This window comes from Centropristis striata, chromosome 9 (genome assembly GCF_030273125.1).
Source record: "Centropristis striata isolate RG_2023a ecotype Rhode Island chromosome 9, C.striata_1.0, whole genome shotgun sequence".
NCBI lineage: Eukaryota > Metazoa > Chordata > Actinopteri > Perciformes > Serranidae > Centropristis > Centropristis striata.
The window spans coordinates 564,461-584,038 of NC_081525.1; the positions used below are offsets into that span (position 1 = coordinate 564,461).

A 19,578-nucleotide genomic window follows, 5' to 3' on the forward strand; every position below is an offset into this window, starting at 1 on the left:
GCTCCCATATTAAAAACGCAGGAAGATTTCTGAAAAGGGGAGATGGAACAGTTTTTTTAGATCGCTCTAACAAAGCTATTTTTTCATTTTTCTTTAAAAAAAACAACATATGTAGACGTTAAGGAAGAACTCAGGGCGCTCAAAGTGAAGTTGGATCAATGATAGGTATTATGGTTTTGCCAAAAATGCTTTCTGTTCGAGGCCAGAAATTCCAGTCTGTCCACCTCTGGCTGCTGTCACTGTGCTGGAAGATTCCACAGCTGTTAATTCTGTTGATTGCTCTGCTCTGATTGGTCGATCGCAAAGCCTTTGATGCTTTGATGTGATTACAGTTAAAGATACACACTGGTCTAACCCTAACCCTGGACTCCCTCCTCCTCTTCACCTGAACACACTTTGAGCACAGTGGCAACAGCGCCATCCCTCACCCTGATTTTTTTAAAAAATGTGTGTCTTTTTTGTTAATTTTGTCTCTTTTTTGGTCAATTTTGTGTCTTCTTTTGTTAATTTTGTGTCTTTTTTTGGGCGATTCTGTGTCTTTTGTAATTTTGTGTCTTTTGGTAATTTTGTCTTTTTTGGTCAATTTGTGTCTCTTGTAATTTTGTGTCTTTCTGGTAATTTTGTGTCTTTTTTTGGTAAATTTGTTTTTTTTTCTGGTAATTTTGTGTCTTTTTGTTACTTTGTGTCTTTCTAGAAATTTTGTGTCTTTTTTGGTAATTTTGTGTCTTTTTTGGGGCGATTTTGTGTCTTTTTTTGGTAATTTTGTGTCTTTTTTCTCGTCTTTGTTTTTACGTTCTCCTGGTGAGAGTCCTGGTTAGTTTGATCCGTCCTCCTCTCTCTAAATGACTCTTTGTGCTTTATACTCTGAATCACTACGGCAGCTAGAGGCTCCTCCCCTGTCACTCTGGACTTCCTCCTCCTCCTCTTCACCTGAAGAGCCCGGTGGTGGCGGTGGCGGTGGCGGTGGCGCCGTCCTTCACCCTGATGCACAGATCCACTCTGCCTCCTCTAACAAAAGGCTTCAGCATCCCTCCCTGTCCTCCTGCTGCTCCTCTCTCCTCTCCTCTCTCCTCTCCAGCTCTTTGTTTCGCAGCTGGATGAGTTATTTCCCTGCGACGTGTCATCAGGCATGCAAAGCGCCCCATATCGTTGGCGGCATCATGGACAATGAGCCCCTGTGGCTGGTGGAAGGTTAATGCTTTGGATGATTGTAGATTGTTTGGCTATTGAAAAGGAGAAGTCAACCATAAAATGTGCTCGCTGCAGCTTCACTTCCCTCAATCATTATAACCTCTCCTTCTTTCTCTCTCTTGTCCTCGTTCTCTCTCTCTTCACTTTATCTTCATGTTACCATTTTACCTTTTGTAACCAAACACCAGCCCATAGGTGACGGGACTGCAGCGTCCTCCTGTCTTCGTCCCACATTAGGAGGGTTTCCCTTTATACCTTCAGACTGGATCTACAGCGTAGAGGGATACACAATGTCTCCACATAATTGTCTTATCTAGCCCTCATGTAGTGTAGTGATGTGGTTGGTATGTCTGCATGGTTAGGAGAGCACTAAGATAGTTTGAGTGTCATCAGTTGTATTGGGCCAGTCAGGGCCCAGTCCAGCCCTGCTGGAGAAAGGAGAGTCAAAATCAGAATCAGAAGCCTTTATTGTCATTGCACGGAGTAACAAGTACCAGATCTTCAATATCCTCCACGGAGAGAGCCGCCAGGCACACAACTCGCCACCTACTAAAACGTTGTATCCGGATACAATACTCATTTTCAAAAGTATCGAGTTTCGACAGGTTAGTGTTTTTCATTCTATTACTGATGTTATCATGGCCAGTGGCTCGCATTAATGTTGGCCATGTTATTATTAGCCATTAGCCACAGCTAGCAATTAAAGGCTGACGTCATGTTAATGATTATAAACAACGTAAATAAATAAATAAATAAATCAGGCACGTAGTATGTCCATATTACGTTAATTGACACAGTGTCAGTATACATAAGCATTAAGAGTTAATACGTTTATTTAAATGTTGGTGAGTGAAAAGTGTTATTTTGTCTCTTGAAGTCCCAGAATGAAGCAGAGAAAAGTCGACCTGCAACCAAACAGCAACACACACAGCCAACTCCACCGTCTGTTTGACCAACAATTGTTTTTTATTATAAATATTTAACCTGTGGTTCTGTTAATTTTTACATGTTGCATTTTTCTTGTTGTTAAAAATATTTCTGTTAAATTTTGGGGTCGTTGTTTTTATCCTGGTGGTATCAAAAATGGAATTGAGTATCGAATACTTTCCTGAGTATCGGTATCGAGTTGAAAATCTTAGTATGGTGACAACCCTACCCACACGTCCATCGTGGAGCTGCTAACGTCCCGGCAGGGCGGGAGGTTCTCTGAACCCAGGCTTCTCCTAGAGAAGATTGTAAATGTACTGTACTTATATAGCGATTTTATCCAAAGTGCATGATGTACAGTAATAATAATAATTTGAAAATTTCTAAAGAAATTTTGATTGTGTGCTTGCCTCTGGACCATGATTCTCGTGGGTCGAATCAGCAGTTAAACAGGGACTCTGTCCTGAGTTCACAGACACCTCATACAAGTCTCTAGGACAAACGGTTCACTAGTTAGTAAAATGGGGCGTGGCTAATAAAAAGGGGCGTGGTCATCAATCACCAGTTAAACAGGGACTCTGTCCTGAGTTCACAGACACCTCATACAAGTCTCTAGGACAAACGGTTCACTAGTTAGTAAAATGGGGCGTGGCTAATAAAAAGGGGCGTGGTCATCAATCACCAGTTAAACAGGGACTCTATGCCGAGTAATCTGCCACCTTATACAAGTTTCTAGGACAAACAGTTCATTAGTTATGAAAGGGGGTGTGGTTAAAACAAAAGGGGTGGGACTTTATGAAATATTGTTATGTAGAACTGGTCAGTGATGAACCATCAAAACATTTTTGGTCCTTTATTGGCTTTTTATGTCTTTTTTTGGTCCTTGTGTGTCTTTTTATGGCTATTTTGGTCATCTTGTATCTTTTTTTTAACTGTTTTTTGGTCATATTGTGGTCCTTGTGTGGCTTTTTATGTCTTTTTTGGTCCTTTTGTGGCTTTTTATGTCTTTTTTTTGGTCATTTTGTTTCTTTTTTGGTCATTTTGTGTCTTTTTATGGCTTTTTTTGTCCTTTAATGCCTTTTTTGGTCCTTGTGTGGCTTTTTATGTATTTTTTTGTCATTTAGTTTCTTTTTATATCTTTTTTTTGTCATGTATCTTTTTATGTTTTTTTCTTATCATATTGTGTGTTTATTTGGTCCTTGTGTGTCTTTTTCATGTCGTTTTTTGATCATCTTGTATCTTTTTGTTTTTTGGTCATATTGTGACTTTTTTGGGTCCTTGTGTGTCTTTTAAGTCGCTTTGGAAAGTCAATGTTTCTGATCCTCACAAGTAATTGAAGACATTTTTCTGCTTTATGAGGTAGTGACAGAGATAGAGAGTGGAAGGGGGATTCATGCAGGTAAATTTCCCAAAATGTTCCTACAGCTCCAGCAGCTGCAAAGCATCATGGGTACTACTAATACTACTAATATTCCCTAATAACTCTTTGCTGGAAGGAGATATCATAGAGATGTCATATATCAGAGTGAATGTTATGATCCATTCTTTCAGATATGGTTCACCACTACCAGTTTGAAATAAAAATAAAAACCTTTGACACCATGACTGAAGGGTGTGTTTCTGGGCGTGGCTACCTGTGCTGCCTACCTGTTCCACCTCTCTGACTGCACCATCATTGTTTGAAGTTGCACTGACTCCTTCATTTCTTCTTTTATTTAACTAAATGTAGAGTTTAAATCTTTTACTTCAATATATGAAACTTGAAGCTTCTCCAGTGCTCTTATGTGTTGAATTGAAGAGGACAGTTGTTAGTGCTGGTCAGGATCCTCCAGCATGCCATGAGGCCTGGAAGATTAGCATTAACAGCTAACACAGCTGACAGTCATTATCCCTCCATTTTAGCCTTTGTCTTGCCAGCAGTTAGCAGCTAATCTTACTAATGTTTTGTTCTTTTTCTGGTGGTGGTGGACAACTTGGCAGCAAATTATAATGTTGTTCAACTGGTTAACATAGACTTGTTCTGGCCAAATTAGCAGCTAATATTGTACAGCTGTGTAATATAGACTTGTTCTGGCCAAATTAGCAGCTAATATTAATATTATGAAACTGGTTAACATAGACTTGTTCCGGCCAAATTAGCAGCTAATATTAATAGTATGATAGTCTTGAAAGTCATGTGAACTGCAGGAACATTGTAACAAAATCTGTGTGTATTTCACGGAAATTTGCGTGATTCCGTGGCTATTTCACGGATTCCTGTGAGACCATGTTGGCCGAGCACATTAAACACCAAATTTGGTTTTTCATCAGGTTATATTCAATATGTTTGTATATATATATATATAATTCTGTGGACATATAATTTCACATTTTTAAAGTGAAATATGAGCAGATTCATCACTGATATAGTGTATAGAGTGTTTCTCTTCTTGCTGCTCACAATAAACCAACAGAGAGAAACAGACGTTCAGAGAAGAAACTTGAACAGAGAGAAAAAGATGCTGATGATCCAGTGAAGTGATTTCACAGTTTATTATTATTTATTCAAATTTATGCAAGTAGATTACATTTAATGTACGGTGATTACATAAGAGTAGATCACATTTGATAGTAATGTACAGTGGTTACATAAGAGTACATCCCATTTGATAGTAATGTAAGTTGATTAAATAAGAGTACATCCCATTTCATAGTAATGTACAGTAATAAGAGTACATCCCATTTGATAGTAATGTACGGTGGTTCAATATAAGTACATCCCATTTGATAGTAATGTACAGTGGTTAAATAAGAGTACATCCCAGCTGCTGCAGCTCAAAGTGTGAACGCAGCATTAAAGTTGGATTGTTGTTGGGTTCAACACAGCAGAATATTTCTGTCTGACTTCAGCTCTTCTGGACAAACTGATTCACATGTTGAACTGCTTTATATGTATATAATCTGTATGATATTTATTTCTGTCAACACCAGAATAAATCCTTAACTCAAACACTAAAGTTCCACAGAGAAAGTAAAGAATCCTCAGAATGTCTCAGCCTGTTCTCTGATCTGAACAGTGAAGCAACATTAAACTACCAGAACAAACATCATTACATCCCACAGAGGAACTACACATCTAACATTTATAGTTCTCACTATTACATCACCATCACAGCCTTTAGATACAGAATGAGACAGATTTATCCAGTGTAGACCTCCTGTCCTACACAGCTGTCTGCTCACAATCATTCTGTTTTACTTCTGAAATGTTGCTTTCAGTCTACCAAACCCGTAACTCAGCGCTGCTTTGAATCCTTTATCTTCATCCATTCGTTTTTTCATCTCTTCCAGTTTCTGGATCTTCTCTGTGTCTCCTTTCTCCTTCATCTTCTCAATCAGGAAGTCCAGGTGGACGTGAGTTGACAGTGAATTAACATTCAGGGCGTTCTTCTCCAGACTGAGGACATGCTGATAGGCCTCTTCCAGCCACTGATCCTTTTCCTTCTGAAGGTATTCTATTTCCTTCTTCAGAGTTTCCAAAAGGTCTGTTGACTTCTCACTTTCTGCTTTGCCCTTTTCATATTTCTCTTTCATTTGTTGATTGGTGTTCTGAACTGTTCTTGTCTTGGGCTCATAGATCCAGAAAGTGTTCCTATGTTTTGATTCCTCACACTTTTTGTCACATGCAGTGCATTGCTTTCTTTCAATGAACTCGATCCTCTCTTGCAGGTTGTTGATGCAGGCTGCCAGCCTGATTCGCTCGTTCAGAACACCTACAGTGGTTTCCAGCCTTTGAGGTGCAGTTTTTTCCAGGAAGTCTGTGAACTGACTCAAGCCTGTCATTGATATTTCATCTGATTGTTGAAGGTATTTTGTTCCCTTTGACCTGTCTTCCTCCTGGCAGTTATCAAACAGGAAGTGGACAGGCTGATTCTCATCATTTCTGGCACACTTAATGTCTGCAGCCTCGAGTGCTTCCAGAACATTTTTAGGTTTTCTTCCAGGTGAGTGTGTGATGAGGGTGACTATCTTCTTCTCCATGTCTTTTCCAAACAGAGACACCACAGAGTCAAAGATGTACCTCAGTCGGTCACTCACTCGATTCTCAGTGGCTTTCAGCACCAGACCCACCGCATTCATCTCATTAACTCCTTCATCTGAGCGGAACAAATCTAATAATCGTTCACTGACGATAACATCTTGTTCGGTCCCTCTGGTGTCTCCGTATCCAGGAGTATCGATGATGGTCAGAGAGTAGGGCAGAGTTTTATTTTCAAAACCAAAGATCTGGTACACCATCACATCTGATGTCTGACTGTCTGATTGACTTCTCTTCTCGTCCTCTACGATCTGAAACCAGATATTGTCCTCCCACTTCACTCCCATGGCGTAGTTCACCAGAGCGTTGATCAGTTTAGATTTTCCTGTTCCTGTTTCACCCACAAGTAAGATGGTTTTGTTCATCTTTGTCACATTTCTTTCACCAAGAGTCATTTTTGTCAGAGTCCCAATGTTCTCTTTCTTTGGTATCAGCTGCCAGACAGTAGGAGATCCTGACTTGATCAGATCTTTGCAGGTAATGTGGTCATATTTGGATGAGGAGTTAGTATTCCTGTAGAAAAGTAAAACATGAGCTCAAAAACTGCTGAACCATCAGTACAACCTCTCATTAAAGATGTCTGGTGTCTTAATACCAGGGCACCCAATAATTCTACAATATGCTTCAAATATAATATGAATGATGATACAGAACATGAAACGCATCACAAGGCTTTTAGATGTGTTGCTACGTTTGTAATTTAGTTTTCTTTTAAAGCCATGTTCAGTTATAAATAACCAGTTTTATAAACTGGCACAGACTTGGATTATACAGTCAAATAGATTGTCTAAATATGAGTAAATCTTTTTTTTTTTTAATTATTCGCATAAAAAGTTTTCATAGTTATCAGGTTCTATCAATCCCTGAGTAATTAATTAAATACTACCAAATAAAATCTCACATCTCAGGAGGTTAATCAAGCAGTTATAGTTTTTACAAGATAGTCCATTATCATTATCTTATGATTATTTACCCTTTTGTATCATGTGATACATAATATTATTTAGTTACTTAGTATACTTATATAGTACAATAATAATTTAGTAATGTAGAAATGTAATAATGTAGTAATGAGGGTTGTTACTGGGTTACTGTTCAAATTTGAACCGATATCGTAGTATAGTTTCCAATACTATCATTCTGTGAAAACAGTTCCTGTCTCAACCAGATGCTCCCAGGGACCGTAATAAGGTCCCGATAGGTTTATTGTGGATTTAGTAGTATGTCTCAATAACCTGTAAGAAGCTCACTCACCAGACGAGCACTTTAAACTTCTACTTGTGTCTGTTTAACATTTTTAGTAAAAACATTTTTCTGGTTCGTAAGTACCTGATTTTAACTGTTTACACGATTGTGTTAATTTGACTTTTCAGTCTAATTATAATCTCATATTATAAATTGTTTAATCACGTAGTTAATTTGATCCAGCAGTGTTTCATCACATTTTTGGAATAAAACAATCAAAACTGAAACTGTGCTGTTTTAGAAACATTAGAGTTACTCACGTTGCCATGGTAACAGCTTTACAGAGGAAAGAGGACGGAGCTCCTTAAATGTTCTGAAGAAAGAAAAAACAGTCAGTAAACTCCACCTTATTACAGGTAAAGTTTGCGCCCAATTGCAGCTCAACCGACAACAGACCAGTTAATATACGGCAGGAGATAATCAGCTGACAGGCAAGTGGCAACACAGTTCAATTCAGCAGAACAGATCAGAGTCTCTGTGGGTCTGAGGACCCAGGTGAGATGAACCCAACCGTCCAACAGGTGAGAATAGTGAGGTGGGTTTGACAGCATACACACACAACAGTTAACAGAGCGAGGCAGCTGACGCTGCAGCCTGTAAGTTAGGGGTGCACCAATTGCAATTTTCTGGCCGATCACCGATTTTTAAAAAGCCTGACCTGCCGATTCCGATTTTGGCCGATACAGATTTTTTTGACTCACAGCATACACCTTCAATGTTTGAATCTTATTTTATTGGAAAACAATAACACAGCAGTATTTTTCTTTAACAAATAAAGGAAATCACAATGCCTGAGGTAGTTAATAAAATATTGAACTTAAAATAAATAGCAACAATTTACAGGACAAACTAACAAAAGAACTGCAACCATAAATAAAGTGTCCTGAGTTTTTGGTTTCATTATAGTACAACATACATACAACTAGGAATGGGCATCGATTTTCAAATATTCGAATAGTCATTAAATCATAAAAAATCGAATAGTTCATCATATCTGGAAGAAAAAAAAGTTGTATTACTGGTGCCTTCCACACGGGGGCAGCGTAGCATTTGATGATACAGTGTGGCGGCTAGATGCCAAACTGTAGAAGAAGAAACAAACGGAGGAGAGGGTTTTCCACGGCGGGACAAGTTAGTTAGAGCCCACAGGGATTTAGAGACTCTGGAGGTGACGTTTGGTTTTCACCGTCGCTAACTGTGCAAAACGTCAGCTGCTGAAAGCAGCATGGCTAATTATGCACAGAGTCTCTGCTGATCATAAACATCATGATCGTGAATTAACCAGCATTGCTAACTGTGCACAGAGTGTCTGGTGCTTGTTGTAAACAAACAGAGATCGCTAAGTGAACACCTCCTGCAGCAGCAGCACATACACACTGTACTGCTACAGAGCTAACTGTTAGCCTGTTAGCACATACACACTGTACTGCTACAGAGCTAACTGTTAGCCTGTTAGCACATACACACTGTACTGCTACAGAGCTAACTGTTAGCCTGTTAGCACATACACACTGTACTGCTACAGAGCTAACTGTTAGCCTGTTAGCACATACACACTGTACTGCTACAGAGCTAACTGTTAGCCTGTTAGCACATGCACACTGTACTGCTACCGAGCTAACCGTTTGCCTGTTAGCACATACACACTGTACTGCTACTGAGCTAACTGTTAGCCTGTTAGCACATACACACTGTACTGCTACAGAGCTAACTGTTAGCCTGTTAGCACATACATACTGTACTGCTACAGAGCTAACTGTTAGCCTGTTAGCACATACACACTGTACTGCTACAGAGCTAACTGTCAGCCTGTTAGCACATACACACTGTACTGCTACAGAGCTAACTGTTAGCCTGTTAGCACATTCACACTGTACTGCTACAGAGCTAACTGTTAGCCTGTTAGCACATACACACTGTACTGCTACAGAGCTAACTGTTAGCCTGTTAGCACATACACACTGTACTGCTACAGAGCTAACTGTTAGCCTGTTAGCACATACACACTGTACTGCTACAGAGCTAACGGCGGCTCTTCTCAACAAGCCGACCTCTGGCTCGTTAGCGGCTTGTTAAGAAGAGTAAGAAGGAGTTGCTGGATTTGTCTCCAGTCACTTTCTTGAAAAATAGTTGCTAAGGGGGTCTGAAAAGTTGCTAAATTTACCAACAAAGTTGGGAGCACTGCTTCGCCGGTGGGGGGTTATTATCGAGGTAGATGAGATCGCTAGATAAGATCGGTTTGACGTAAAAGAATCTGCCGATCGCGATCCCGCAAAATTAAAGAAATTTGCGCAGATCGATCGGTGCAGCCTTACTGTAAGTATGTACAGGTAAACTCACTCAAACAGTCGCAGAAACAGGAAGATAGAAACAGTGTTAACCGGGAAACGAGGAAGCAGTCAGAAGGTATGTGCTGAAAGTCTCACATGAGAGCGTCAAACAATCTGTCAATGAGTGTGTACGATGCAGGGGTTTATACAGTGGGTTGACTGGTGATCAGTGGCAGCTGGGTGGACAGGTGGTCATGTTTTTAAACTCCGTCTTAAGGACTCAGGACTCACTGTGGACAGGCTAGTCTACCCTGAACACCAGAAGGCCGACTCAAAGGCCCTCAGAAATGCTCAGTCACAGTTCTATCCATATATCATCAATAACAGACCTGGCAACTCAAAGCAACTTTTCTCAAAAATAAATCATCTCTTAAATCCACAAACTCCCTCACTCTCCAACATTACAGAGGAGCAGTGCAACAACTTTATTGCCTTATTTAGAGCAAAATTTGACACTATCCACATCTCTTCAGCTCCACCTGCCCGGACTGCTGAGCCACAGCCCTGATTCCCCAAATCTAACATCTCTGCTTTAATTCCCCTCATCACCAAAGTCAATAATCTCTCCCCACAGACCGGCCATGTTCCATCTGCCTTAAAAACTGCTGTCATAACAACCACTCCTGAAAAAAACCCACCCTACACCCAGATGTCTTTGCCAAGTAGAGGCCCATCTCCATCATTCCGTTTGCTATAAGGTTCTGGAAAACGCAGTTTCCAATCAACTTCAAGACCATCTGCAACTCAATAAACTACAATTTCATTCTGGTTTCTGCTTTGCACACAGCACTGAAACAGCTCTGATCAGGGTCACAACCGGCACGCTGATGGGCCCTTGGCTGTGTCATCAGCAAGACATTGTTGGGATCGTACCACAGGTGAATCTTGGGTTCATTTGTGGACTTTAACATTTGTGGACTAAATGAAACATTTTTCTGAGTCAACTCACAAAATGGCAGGTCACCTCCATTTTGTGTCCTCTCAAGAACTTCCCTTCCCAGAATGCTCGGCATTTACGACACCTTCCAGGTCACCTCATTGGTCAAGGCACCTTGGACACTGCAGGAGGTCCACTGGTCTGCTATAAGGGAGCCAGTCCTCCCTCCCTTCTCTCTCTTTCTCCACCGCTCCCCAGAGCAGCAACACCTCTTCTTCAGGAGATAATCCAGAGGCCTGGATTCACCAGCCCCCCCTCATCTCCTGCAGAGCCCTGCTGTGATGAGGTCTGCTCCTCAGAAAATCTCCTGTCCAGGAGTAATTCTGGTACAACTGCAACTCTGACCTTCTCTGCGTACCAAAGTTGCATTAATGAACACAAAGTTCATTGCAACTACCAGAGAAAGCTCCACCTCAACAACAAGGACAACCAACAACTTAATTTGCAAGACGGCAAATTATTGAACTCAACTTCCTTCTTTCCACGCCTGCCACTGGAAAAGGATTTCCTCCCTTTTCAACTGGATTCGTGAGTCATGTAACTGGGCTTAGATAAGCAATCAGCAAGGACTTTAGCGGAAAGGATAAATTAATAACGGGTAGCGCAAATCGGATTGCCGTAGCAACTGTTGTTGAGGATTGTGGGTAATGTAGGCCTTTCCGCTATCCAAAACAAACGAATAAAAGTTTATTTCTCAGAATCGAAGGAGAAAAAAATGATACTGAGAGCCACAACATGAAGCTATTTTATTGTTGAATTATCAGTGAGACTTTGATGTGTTTGTGTTGAGAAATGTTGACGATGTCATTAGAAGAAATCCTTAAAATAGGGAGAAAAATACTTCTGTGCACAGGGTCCTCGGTTCTCCATTCAGATTGTCGCTGGCAGCGTCATGGAGGGCCGTGGTCGGGATATTATTGGAGTGAATAGACGGCTGTAGCCTCTGCTCTAAGCGTTTCTCAGCGCCACCAGCGGGTTTATATTGGAGTCAATTGAGAACCCAGAGCGTTTCACACAGACGTGGAAGGGTACCCTTTGCGTCAGTATGATACGTCTAGGGGTGTGACAAATCTTCGGTATTTTACGCTTTGGGAATGAGAACGGGTTGCGTACACACACAAAAACTATATACAAGAACTGCAAACAGCATGTGCGCACACACACACTGTAAAATAACTACATATAGTATGCAAACACACACACACACATATATATTTAACAACAACCACACAATCCCACACAATAGCCTTCACCATCTTCATCATTTCTTTCCTCATTCCCTTCAGTCTCATCATCTTCTTGCTCTTTATTTGTGTGTATTGTGAATGGGTTGTAGCAGCAGACCTCACCCCTTCACACTGTCAGTAGTCAGTGCAGCTGAGACTTGCAGCATGGCAGCTGTAGTTTCCTTTGCTGCAGGCCTTCAATGTGCTGCAGCTACAGCTGGTGACATCAGGTAGATTTACTGGAGCCACTGCCTGGATGGCAAGAACGGCCATGACAGCCCCTTCATTAGCAACCTCCCACCCAAACCTTGTGATGTCTCTGGCCTCTGCAGGAGGCTCTCTGACCTGCAGCCTTCCACAACATGACCTGAAGAGGAGCACGCAGTATGTGCAGCATCAGGTTGGCATCAGTTGGAGGAAGCTTTTTCACTTTAGGAGGCTTTTTGCTGTGACTGTAGATCAGGTAGCGAGTGATATTCATCCACTTGGCCTTCTTCTGCCCATACAGTGCAACAAAGAACTCCGTCCCAGTATCTTCTAGGTCACTATGAGTGGCATCAGGTTCCCCAAGCACTGTATTGAGACCAGGAATGGTTTTCTAGGAGTAAAGCCTCCTAAACTGAAAAAGCTTCCTCCAACCGATGCTGCACATACTATTTTACAGCATGTGTGTGTGTGTGTGTGTGTGTGTGCGCATGCTGTTTGCAGTTCTTTTATATAGTTATTGTGTGTGTATGTGTGCATGCTGTATAAAGTTCTGTCTTTTGCTGTATATAGTTCTTGTGGGTTTGTGTGTGTGTGCATGCTGTATATAGTTATTTTGCATGGGACACTTCATTTCTTAATCTGTCCGTCCATAGGTCAACACTGCCTCCTGACCAGGTTCCCTAAAGGTTTTCACCAACTCAGACTCAACTCAGACCCCCAAGTATACATGTTTACTGTTGGAAAAAATATTTTGAGCATGACTTTATCAAACGATCTGATTTTGTCTGTATGCAAATGAGCGCATATTCGATGAGATATGGCCTCATTTGCATATGTAAACATTAAAATACAAAAAACATGCAATACATTTTTTTCTCATCTTAACATAAGTAATCAACTGAGAAAGTTTCATGGTGATATCTATTTTTTTTTTTACCCTATTCACCTGTGATGTCTTGACTTTATTGGCTTATTATGCTAATTATGCAAATTGCCCAAAGTGCAACTTTTAGCAACCAAGTTAAATTCCATCCATTAGGCCTATAGATGACATTTCTGCAATAAAACTTTAGGGTACTCAACATTTCTGGGTTCAAGAAATTCCGACTAGACTAACAATGACCCATGGGCGTTTGGCAGCTCACGGTACAGAGTGCATAGCTCCAAAAACAGCACACACGTCATTATACATACACGTACAGTTCAAGGTTGTTAAAAAAAAGCTTTGGTTTGGTTGAATTAGTGCTCCCTCAGCACTTGTCTAAGGCTAGACAAACAGTTCCTGGTTCCTAAAAGACAGTTTAAAGAGGAAGTGCAACGCCCTGGTTTTGTAATCCGCCTCGCCGCCATTCAGACCAGAGAACAGTTGCCCTCAATGATTCCTCAAGAAAATAAATAAAGGATAAAATAAAAAAAACTAAGGTTTCTTTCAATATTTATCAGTTCTAAATATATTTTAAAGTGATACATTTAAGAACAGAATTGGAAAAGAATTTAATTAATCTAAAAACTGAAAGATGATTTAAGCCAAAGTACTAAATCAATAAAAGCACAGATTAGGTCCTTTAAAGCTGGAAAATGTGAATAAAATGTTCAGTCTCTCTGAATTTTAAGTAAAAATGTAATTGAAGAAAACATTTCTCAGTTTAACTTCAGCTTCTTTCATTTCAACGTTTTTCTATCAAACCATATGAATACATCAAATAAATATCCAGTCTTTACATCAAATACATTTTCTTTTGCATTAATATGTGTTTTTTCCTTCAAATCTGAACATTTTAAAGTATCTCATCATTCCTGTTTGAAAGTGTTCTTACCTGTGTTGTTGGTCTCTGATGCTGAGGAGGAAGAAAGCAGAAAACATGTTCTCTATCAGCAGAAAGAGGAGGGACACAGCTGAAGTCACGTGATTTCACAGAAACAGTTTGTGATTCCACAGAAACGGTTCAAGCCTCCAACTGTAACAGAGACAAACAGCTGAGTCGCTTCGACAGCAATGAATTACTGAAAAACATGTAGTCTTAATGACTCTGTGTCTAATCAGATGTTATATTAGATGGCAAATAATAGAAAGCACTTTAACTACCTTGTTAAAAGATGCTTTCTAAAAAGTTGCTGTCAAATGATCTCAGAGGAATCATTAATAAACCAAGAAGTGAAGTGAGTATGGAGATTTTAGTTATTGTTATTATTCTTAGAAATCGCTGCCCGTCAGTTTCCAGGTTTATGTTAAACTACAATAGTCATCAGTCTGTTCGCTGTTGCTGTGTAGAAGAAAACAGTCAGAAGAGGGAAAAATGAATCCAGAACGAATGAACATGAAACTGAGCCCAGAAAGTGATAATACAGTTTTTCTCAATTGCTAAAACACATTTTTAGACTCCTCCTCTCCTTTTCTCAGAATTCTAAACACAAAACTCTTTTCTCACACTTCATTCACAAAAACCTCTGATTCTTTTAGCAAAACCATCCCATCACCTCAAAATAGTCTGACCTGTTCTCAAAACCAAACAATGTTGTCACATCTTCAACTAATTGTCATTACACACTACACCAAAACATTGAAAACACAGTGTTGAATGCATCATGGAGAAATGTTTATTGGTCACATTACAGTTTTTCTCGATTGCTTAGATACATTTCTTGAAAGCTGCTCTCCTTTTCTCCAAACTGTGAACACAAAACCCAATTTTCAAGCTTCTTTCACAAAACCTCAGACTCTTCTTGCAAAACCGAACTTTCACCTCAAAACAGTTCAATCTGTGCTCAAAACTGAACTATGTTGTCAAATCGTGCCCGAGTCAATCAAAATTAAAAACACTACTGAGCAGTCACTGAACACTACATAGAAACATAGAAAACACAATGTTCAGGACATGAAGCTGGAGAAATACATGTTCATTGTTCACTGCAGGCTAAATGCATGTTGCAAAAAATATACATGAAATACTAAACAGTTAGACCAAGCCTCCATTACAATACTACAGTACATTGGTACAGTGAGGTACTGACACATATATTTACTTACAGTATACTGTGCTACAGCACATAGTATGTCATACAGTAACTATAACTAGAAAATTTCCTCTGGGGAAATTTTGAAAGGGCCATGGGGGTTACTGCCGGTGTGTGTACACTATGATGAGATTCTTCAGAGATTTCAAACTATGACCTTTAACCTCAAAATGTGTGTGTGTGTGTGTGTGTGTGTGTGTGTGTGTGTGTGTGTGTGTGAGAGAAACATGTATCTGGAGGAGTGTGCGCGCTTACGCGCGCATTTGTGTGTGTGTGTAGCGAAAATCACATAAAGTTACGTGTGTGTGTGTGTGTGTAATTTAAATCACATAAAGTTACCTGTGTGTGTGTGTGTGTAATTAAAATCACATAAAGTTACCTGTGTGTGTGTGTATGACGCATGTGTATGAATGTGTGTGTGTGTGTTTGTGTGTGTGTGTGTGTATCTGTAACTGTAATCACATCAAAGATCAAAGCAATCAACAGAATTAACTGACACCTGCTAATGAAAGAGTAACAGCAGCCAGAGGTGGACTGGAATTTCTGGCCTCGAACAGAAAGCATTTTTGGTAAAACCATAATACCTATCATTGATCCGACTTCACTTTGAGCGTCCTGAGTTCTTCCTGAACGTCTACATATGTTTTTTTTAAAGAAAAATTAAAAAATAGCTTTGTTAGAGCGATCTTAAAAAACTGTTAAATTTCTTCAGAAATCTTCCTGCGTTCTTAACATGGGAGCCAATGAGGCAGTTGGTGCGTGTTGGTGGATCATCTCTGCGTCCTACGCCCAAACTATAACTCTGACAGCTTTACCAGAGGATTGTGAGGGAGAAGACTAATTTTCCTACGTTTCTATGTATAAATTATTTCTGTAGAGTGGAATTTGCGGCCTGGAGCGCAGTTTTCAGATTTATTTTTTGACAGTTTTTTCTCTCCCTCTACACTCTGGTGATGATGTCACACACTGTGACACGAACATTCCGTGCAATACACACCCATTATAATCTCAGAATTTCTCCAAAAATGATCATGGTCATTGAACAGGGATCGATAAAAAACTATATGACCTATCGAAACGTGGATTAATACACCGATACACAAGACTTGTGTCTACTGTTTAAAGTTTAAATGGAGTCTCTAGGTGAAATTATGCCGGAGAAGTAGACATTTAAAAATCTCCAATTATTGTTCTTTTAAGCAAATTTTTTGTCGGCCGTCCCATTCATTTCAATGCAAAATTATGAGCAGTTTCCGACGCGAAAAATTTGTATTCTGTAGAGAAAAGTAATAACACACCGATCCCGATCAAACCGCACGTTTTGATATATAATTTGTCATGCAACTCTTCAAGTTGTAGGACTAGTAGCGGGACGAAATTGCGTCCGCAAGAGGAATAAGAAGAAATCCACAGTATAACAGTAGTGCAGCACTGGTCCCTACAGATATTGCTGGATGGGTCCCTACAGATATTGCTGGGGAGATTGCCCCGAGGCCCTAACTAGTACTACTATATTGACTATAATGTCAAAACAGGTTCTCTTCTCTAAATCTTGGGATTCTGGTGGACACAGTGAATCTACTGATGTTTGGTTGTCCCCTTTGTCCCGCCTCCCTCATACTCATACTGTAGTAGAAAATCTTTAAAGAAAAACCTTCATCTTCTCCACAGGCTGTCCCAGTTGCCTCGGCAACATCAACAACAGCATGTTTTCATTCTTATCGTGCATCACAGTCATTTTCCAGTATTGTCTATATTGAAGCATACTGTCCTTGTGTCTGTTGTCTTCAGAGGACACCAGCTGGTGTTTCTTCCTCCTGGACTGCTGTTGGCCGTCTTCCTCTAGACTGGTTGATCTCTGGCTCGCTGTTAGTTGCGTCATGTTATCTCAGCTTGTGACTGCTCCAGTGATGGTCTTTTATAGGGAGCCAGTCATCGTTTGTTTTGGTATAGGTGGTTAGCATTATTATATCATGCTCTGTTAGTTGCAAGAAAGCATCAAGCTTCTCATAATTTCCAAACTCCCCCCTTCCACAGTCTCCAGAACTGTGGAGTTGGGACATCAGAATCATTAACATGTCGTGGGTAAAATCATCTTTGGTATTGTGAGATGTCATTTCTAATTAAACAAAAGTTTACAATCACTTTATAGTCTTAAATTAACCCAAACAGTTCTAGGAGTTGTTTAAAATGATTATTATAGGCCTATCCGCTCATTTAATTCCAAAAACCTCTAGCTAATAACTTTCTTTCTTGGGGAAAAAAATCTGAGTTGACAGAGTTGTAGGGGCGGGGGGAGTGTGTGTGTGCTCTCTGTGAATGCCGTTGTATTGTGTGTGTGTGTTTCCTGTGTGTGTGTGTGCTTCCAGTGTGTGTGTGTGTGTGTGTGTGTGTTGTATGTGTGTGTGCTCTGTCAGTGTGGTCAGAGTTTGTGTGTCTCTTCCTGTTCTCTGCTTGGAGCATTTAACCCCTTATTAACTTCAGCTCAGCATTAACAAGTATTTACATATTATCACAAAACACAATGTACCTGTTCAAATCACATATATAAAAACATATTAAACTTCATAACAGAAACATTAAAATATTATAACACTTTTAATTACAGATATTATAACATCAGTCAGTCAGTCGTTAGTATGAGTCAGTCTGTTTTTGTTCACTTTGGTATTTAGACTTTTCTTTTCTCAAACATATTGGATTTCTTGAGTGTACCATGGAATTACACCCTTCTGACCTCTTGTCCAATTCATCTGTGTCAATCATCTAATTTGATTGTGAGGTCTGTACTTATGTACTTCTAACAGTTGAAAATGGTATCGAGTATCAAATATTTTCCTGAGTATCAGTATCGAGTTGAAAATCTTAGTATGGTGACAACCCGACCCACACGTCCATCGTGGAGCTGCTAACGTCCCGGCAGGGCGGGAGGTCCCCTGAACCCAGGCTTCTCCTAGAGAAGATTGTAAATGGACTGTACTTCTGTAGAGATTTTATCCAAATCGCTTTACTCTACACACTACGCTCATTCACCCATTCACACACACATTCATACTGGTGTTAGGGGCTACCTGGGCACACTGGTGCCACCTGCCACTATTGGGAGTTCATTTAATGGATTTGGGAGTTGAAAACTTTTACAAAAAAGATCCATAAGTGGGAAAAGGCACAAAAACATCTGGCACCATACGTCTACTTTACTGAAACGAAATCGGTTGCCTTCAGCAGAGAATAAAAGATGAAATCAGGAGACAAATGTTGAGATTAAGTCAAGTCCAAAATCAGGATTTAAAACAAAAGTTCTGTAAGGCACCATGGTTAAAAGTTTTTCTGAAATAACTGAAATAATGAAACTGTAATGTGAAGGTTCAGCACTGCCCCCTACTGGCTAAGAGTCTAGAAAAAAAATAGATTATATTCAATTAAAAATAGGCCTTTGTTGGAGGACTGCATTTTGCACTTAGTAGATCCCAGTTTGAACATTTCAATTCATGTTAAATAGCTTAAATAGCTGTTGTTATGTCTGAGGTAATTTTCGTCTCAGAGTCTCGTAAAGGTGCAGAAAAGAATGAGGAAGTTAATGTCTTGAATCTAGTTGGTGAATGTGTTGAATCTAGAACCATATTACTGTTGTAGAGCTAACAATGAGGTAAATACACTTAAGATGATGCTAATACGAGTCAGGAATGCTAACTTCAATACATTTTGTCTCAAAATGCCAGTTTCTAATATTATTTCAAATAGGTGGTGGACTTAAATCTAGAACAGTTTCACAATTATAGAACTAAAAATGAGTTAAATACACTTGAAACAAACAAAGGGCAAAATACTATTTTTGAGGATCACAGGCTTATTATGAGACACAAAACATCACAATTCTAGTCAAATAAAGCTAAAAATGAGTTTTCACAGCTAATTTCAAGATAATTAAAATTTTTGTAAGGCTTAAATTTAATGTCTTATTTTAAGAAATCTTACCAAGAGAATTTTCACAGATTTTTTGTGTTCATTACAAGCAAAAATATCTTGTATTAATTTTTTTCCGCTTACTTTTGGAATGGCCTTTTTTCCAGCGGAGACAGAGATTACAGCTGCACACACACACACACACACACACACACACACACACACACACACACACACACACACACACACACACACACACACACACAGCATGGTGATCTGTCTCCTCATCAGCCTGATGGAAACATGACTTTATAAACAGTGGCTTTATTAAATTAGATGTGCAAATTCATTAGAAACATTCTCACTCTGCATGTTATAAAATGTTCAGAAACCATGAAAAATATGTCATAATTCTTCATTCCACAGTGAAGCTGAGCAGCTCAGGAGTCACATGAACCTGCAGAACACGACTGGTGTCAGATGTTATTCAGTGACATTTATGAAGCGTGACGTACA

The 19,578-nt window shown here is 39.7% G+C and overlaps 1 protein-coding gene across 1 annotated transcript; it reads right to left on the reverse strand.

Moving 5' to 3' along the window:
- Positions 1-926: 926 nt before the first annotated feature.
- LOC131977736 (uncharacterized) lies at positions 927-7,755 on the reverse strand. The gene is made up of 5 exons (XM_059341163.1): positions 7,702-7,755; positions 5,387-6,709; positions 2,348-2,414; positions 1,352-1,459; positions 927-1,223 (listed from the first exon to the last, which is right to left on the reverse strand). Exons 1-5 carry the CDS (start codon positions 7,707-7,709, stop codon positions 927-929), a joined length of 1,803 nt encoding a protein of 600 aa, XP_059197146.1. The 5' UTR covers positions 7,710-7,755.
- Between the last annotated feature and the right edge of the window lie 11,823 nt (positions 7,756-19,578).

Bases quoted from the DNA above. Each gene is read 5' to 3' on its own strand.
- LOC131977736 (XM_059341163.1), bottom strand. The intron at 2,415-5,386 runs GTTTGGTAGACT...AATCTTCTCTAG, and splicing joins AAAGCAGCGCTGAGTTACGG to GAGAAGCCTGGGTTCAGAGA. The intron at 1,460-2,347 runs GTAGGGTTGTCA...TCTACGCTGTAG, and splicing joins GCTCCACGATGGACGTGTGG to ATCCAGTCTGAAGGTATAAA.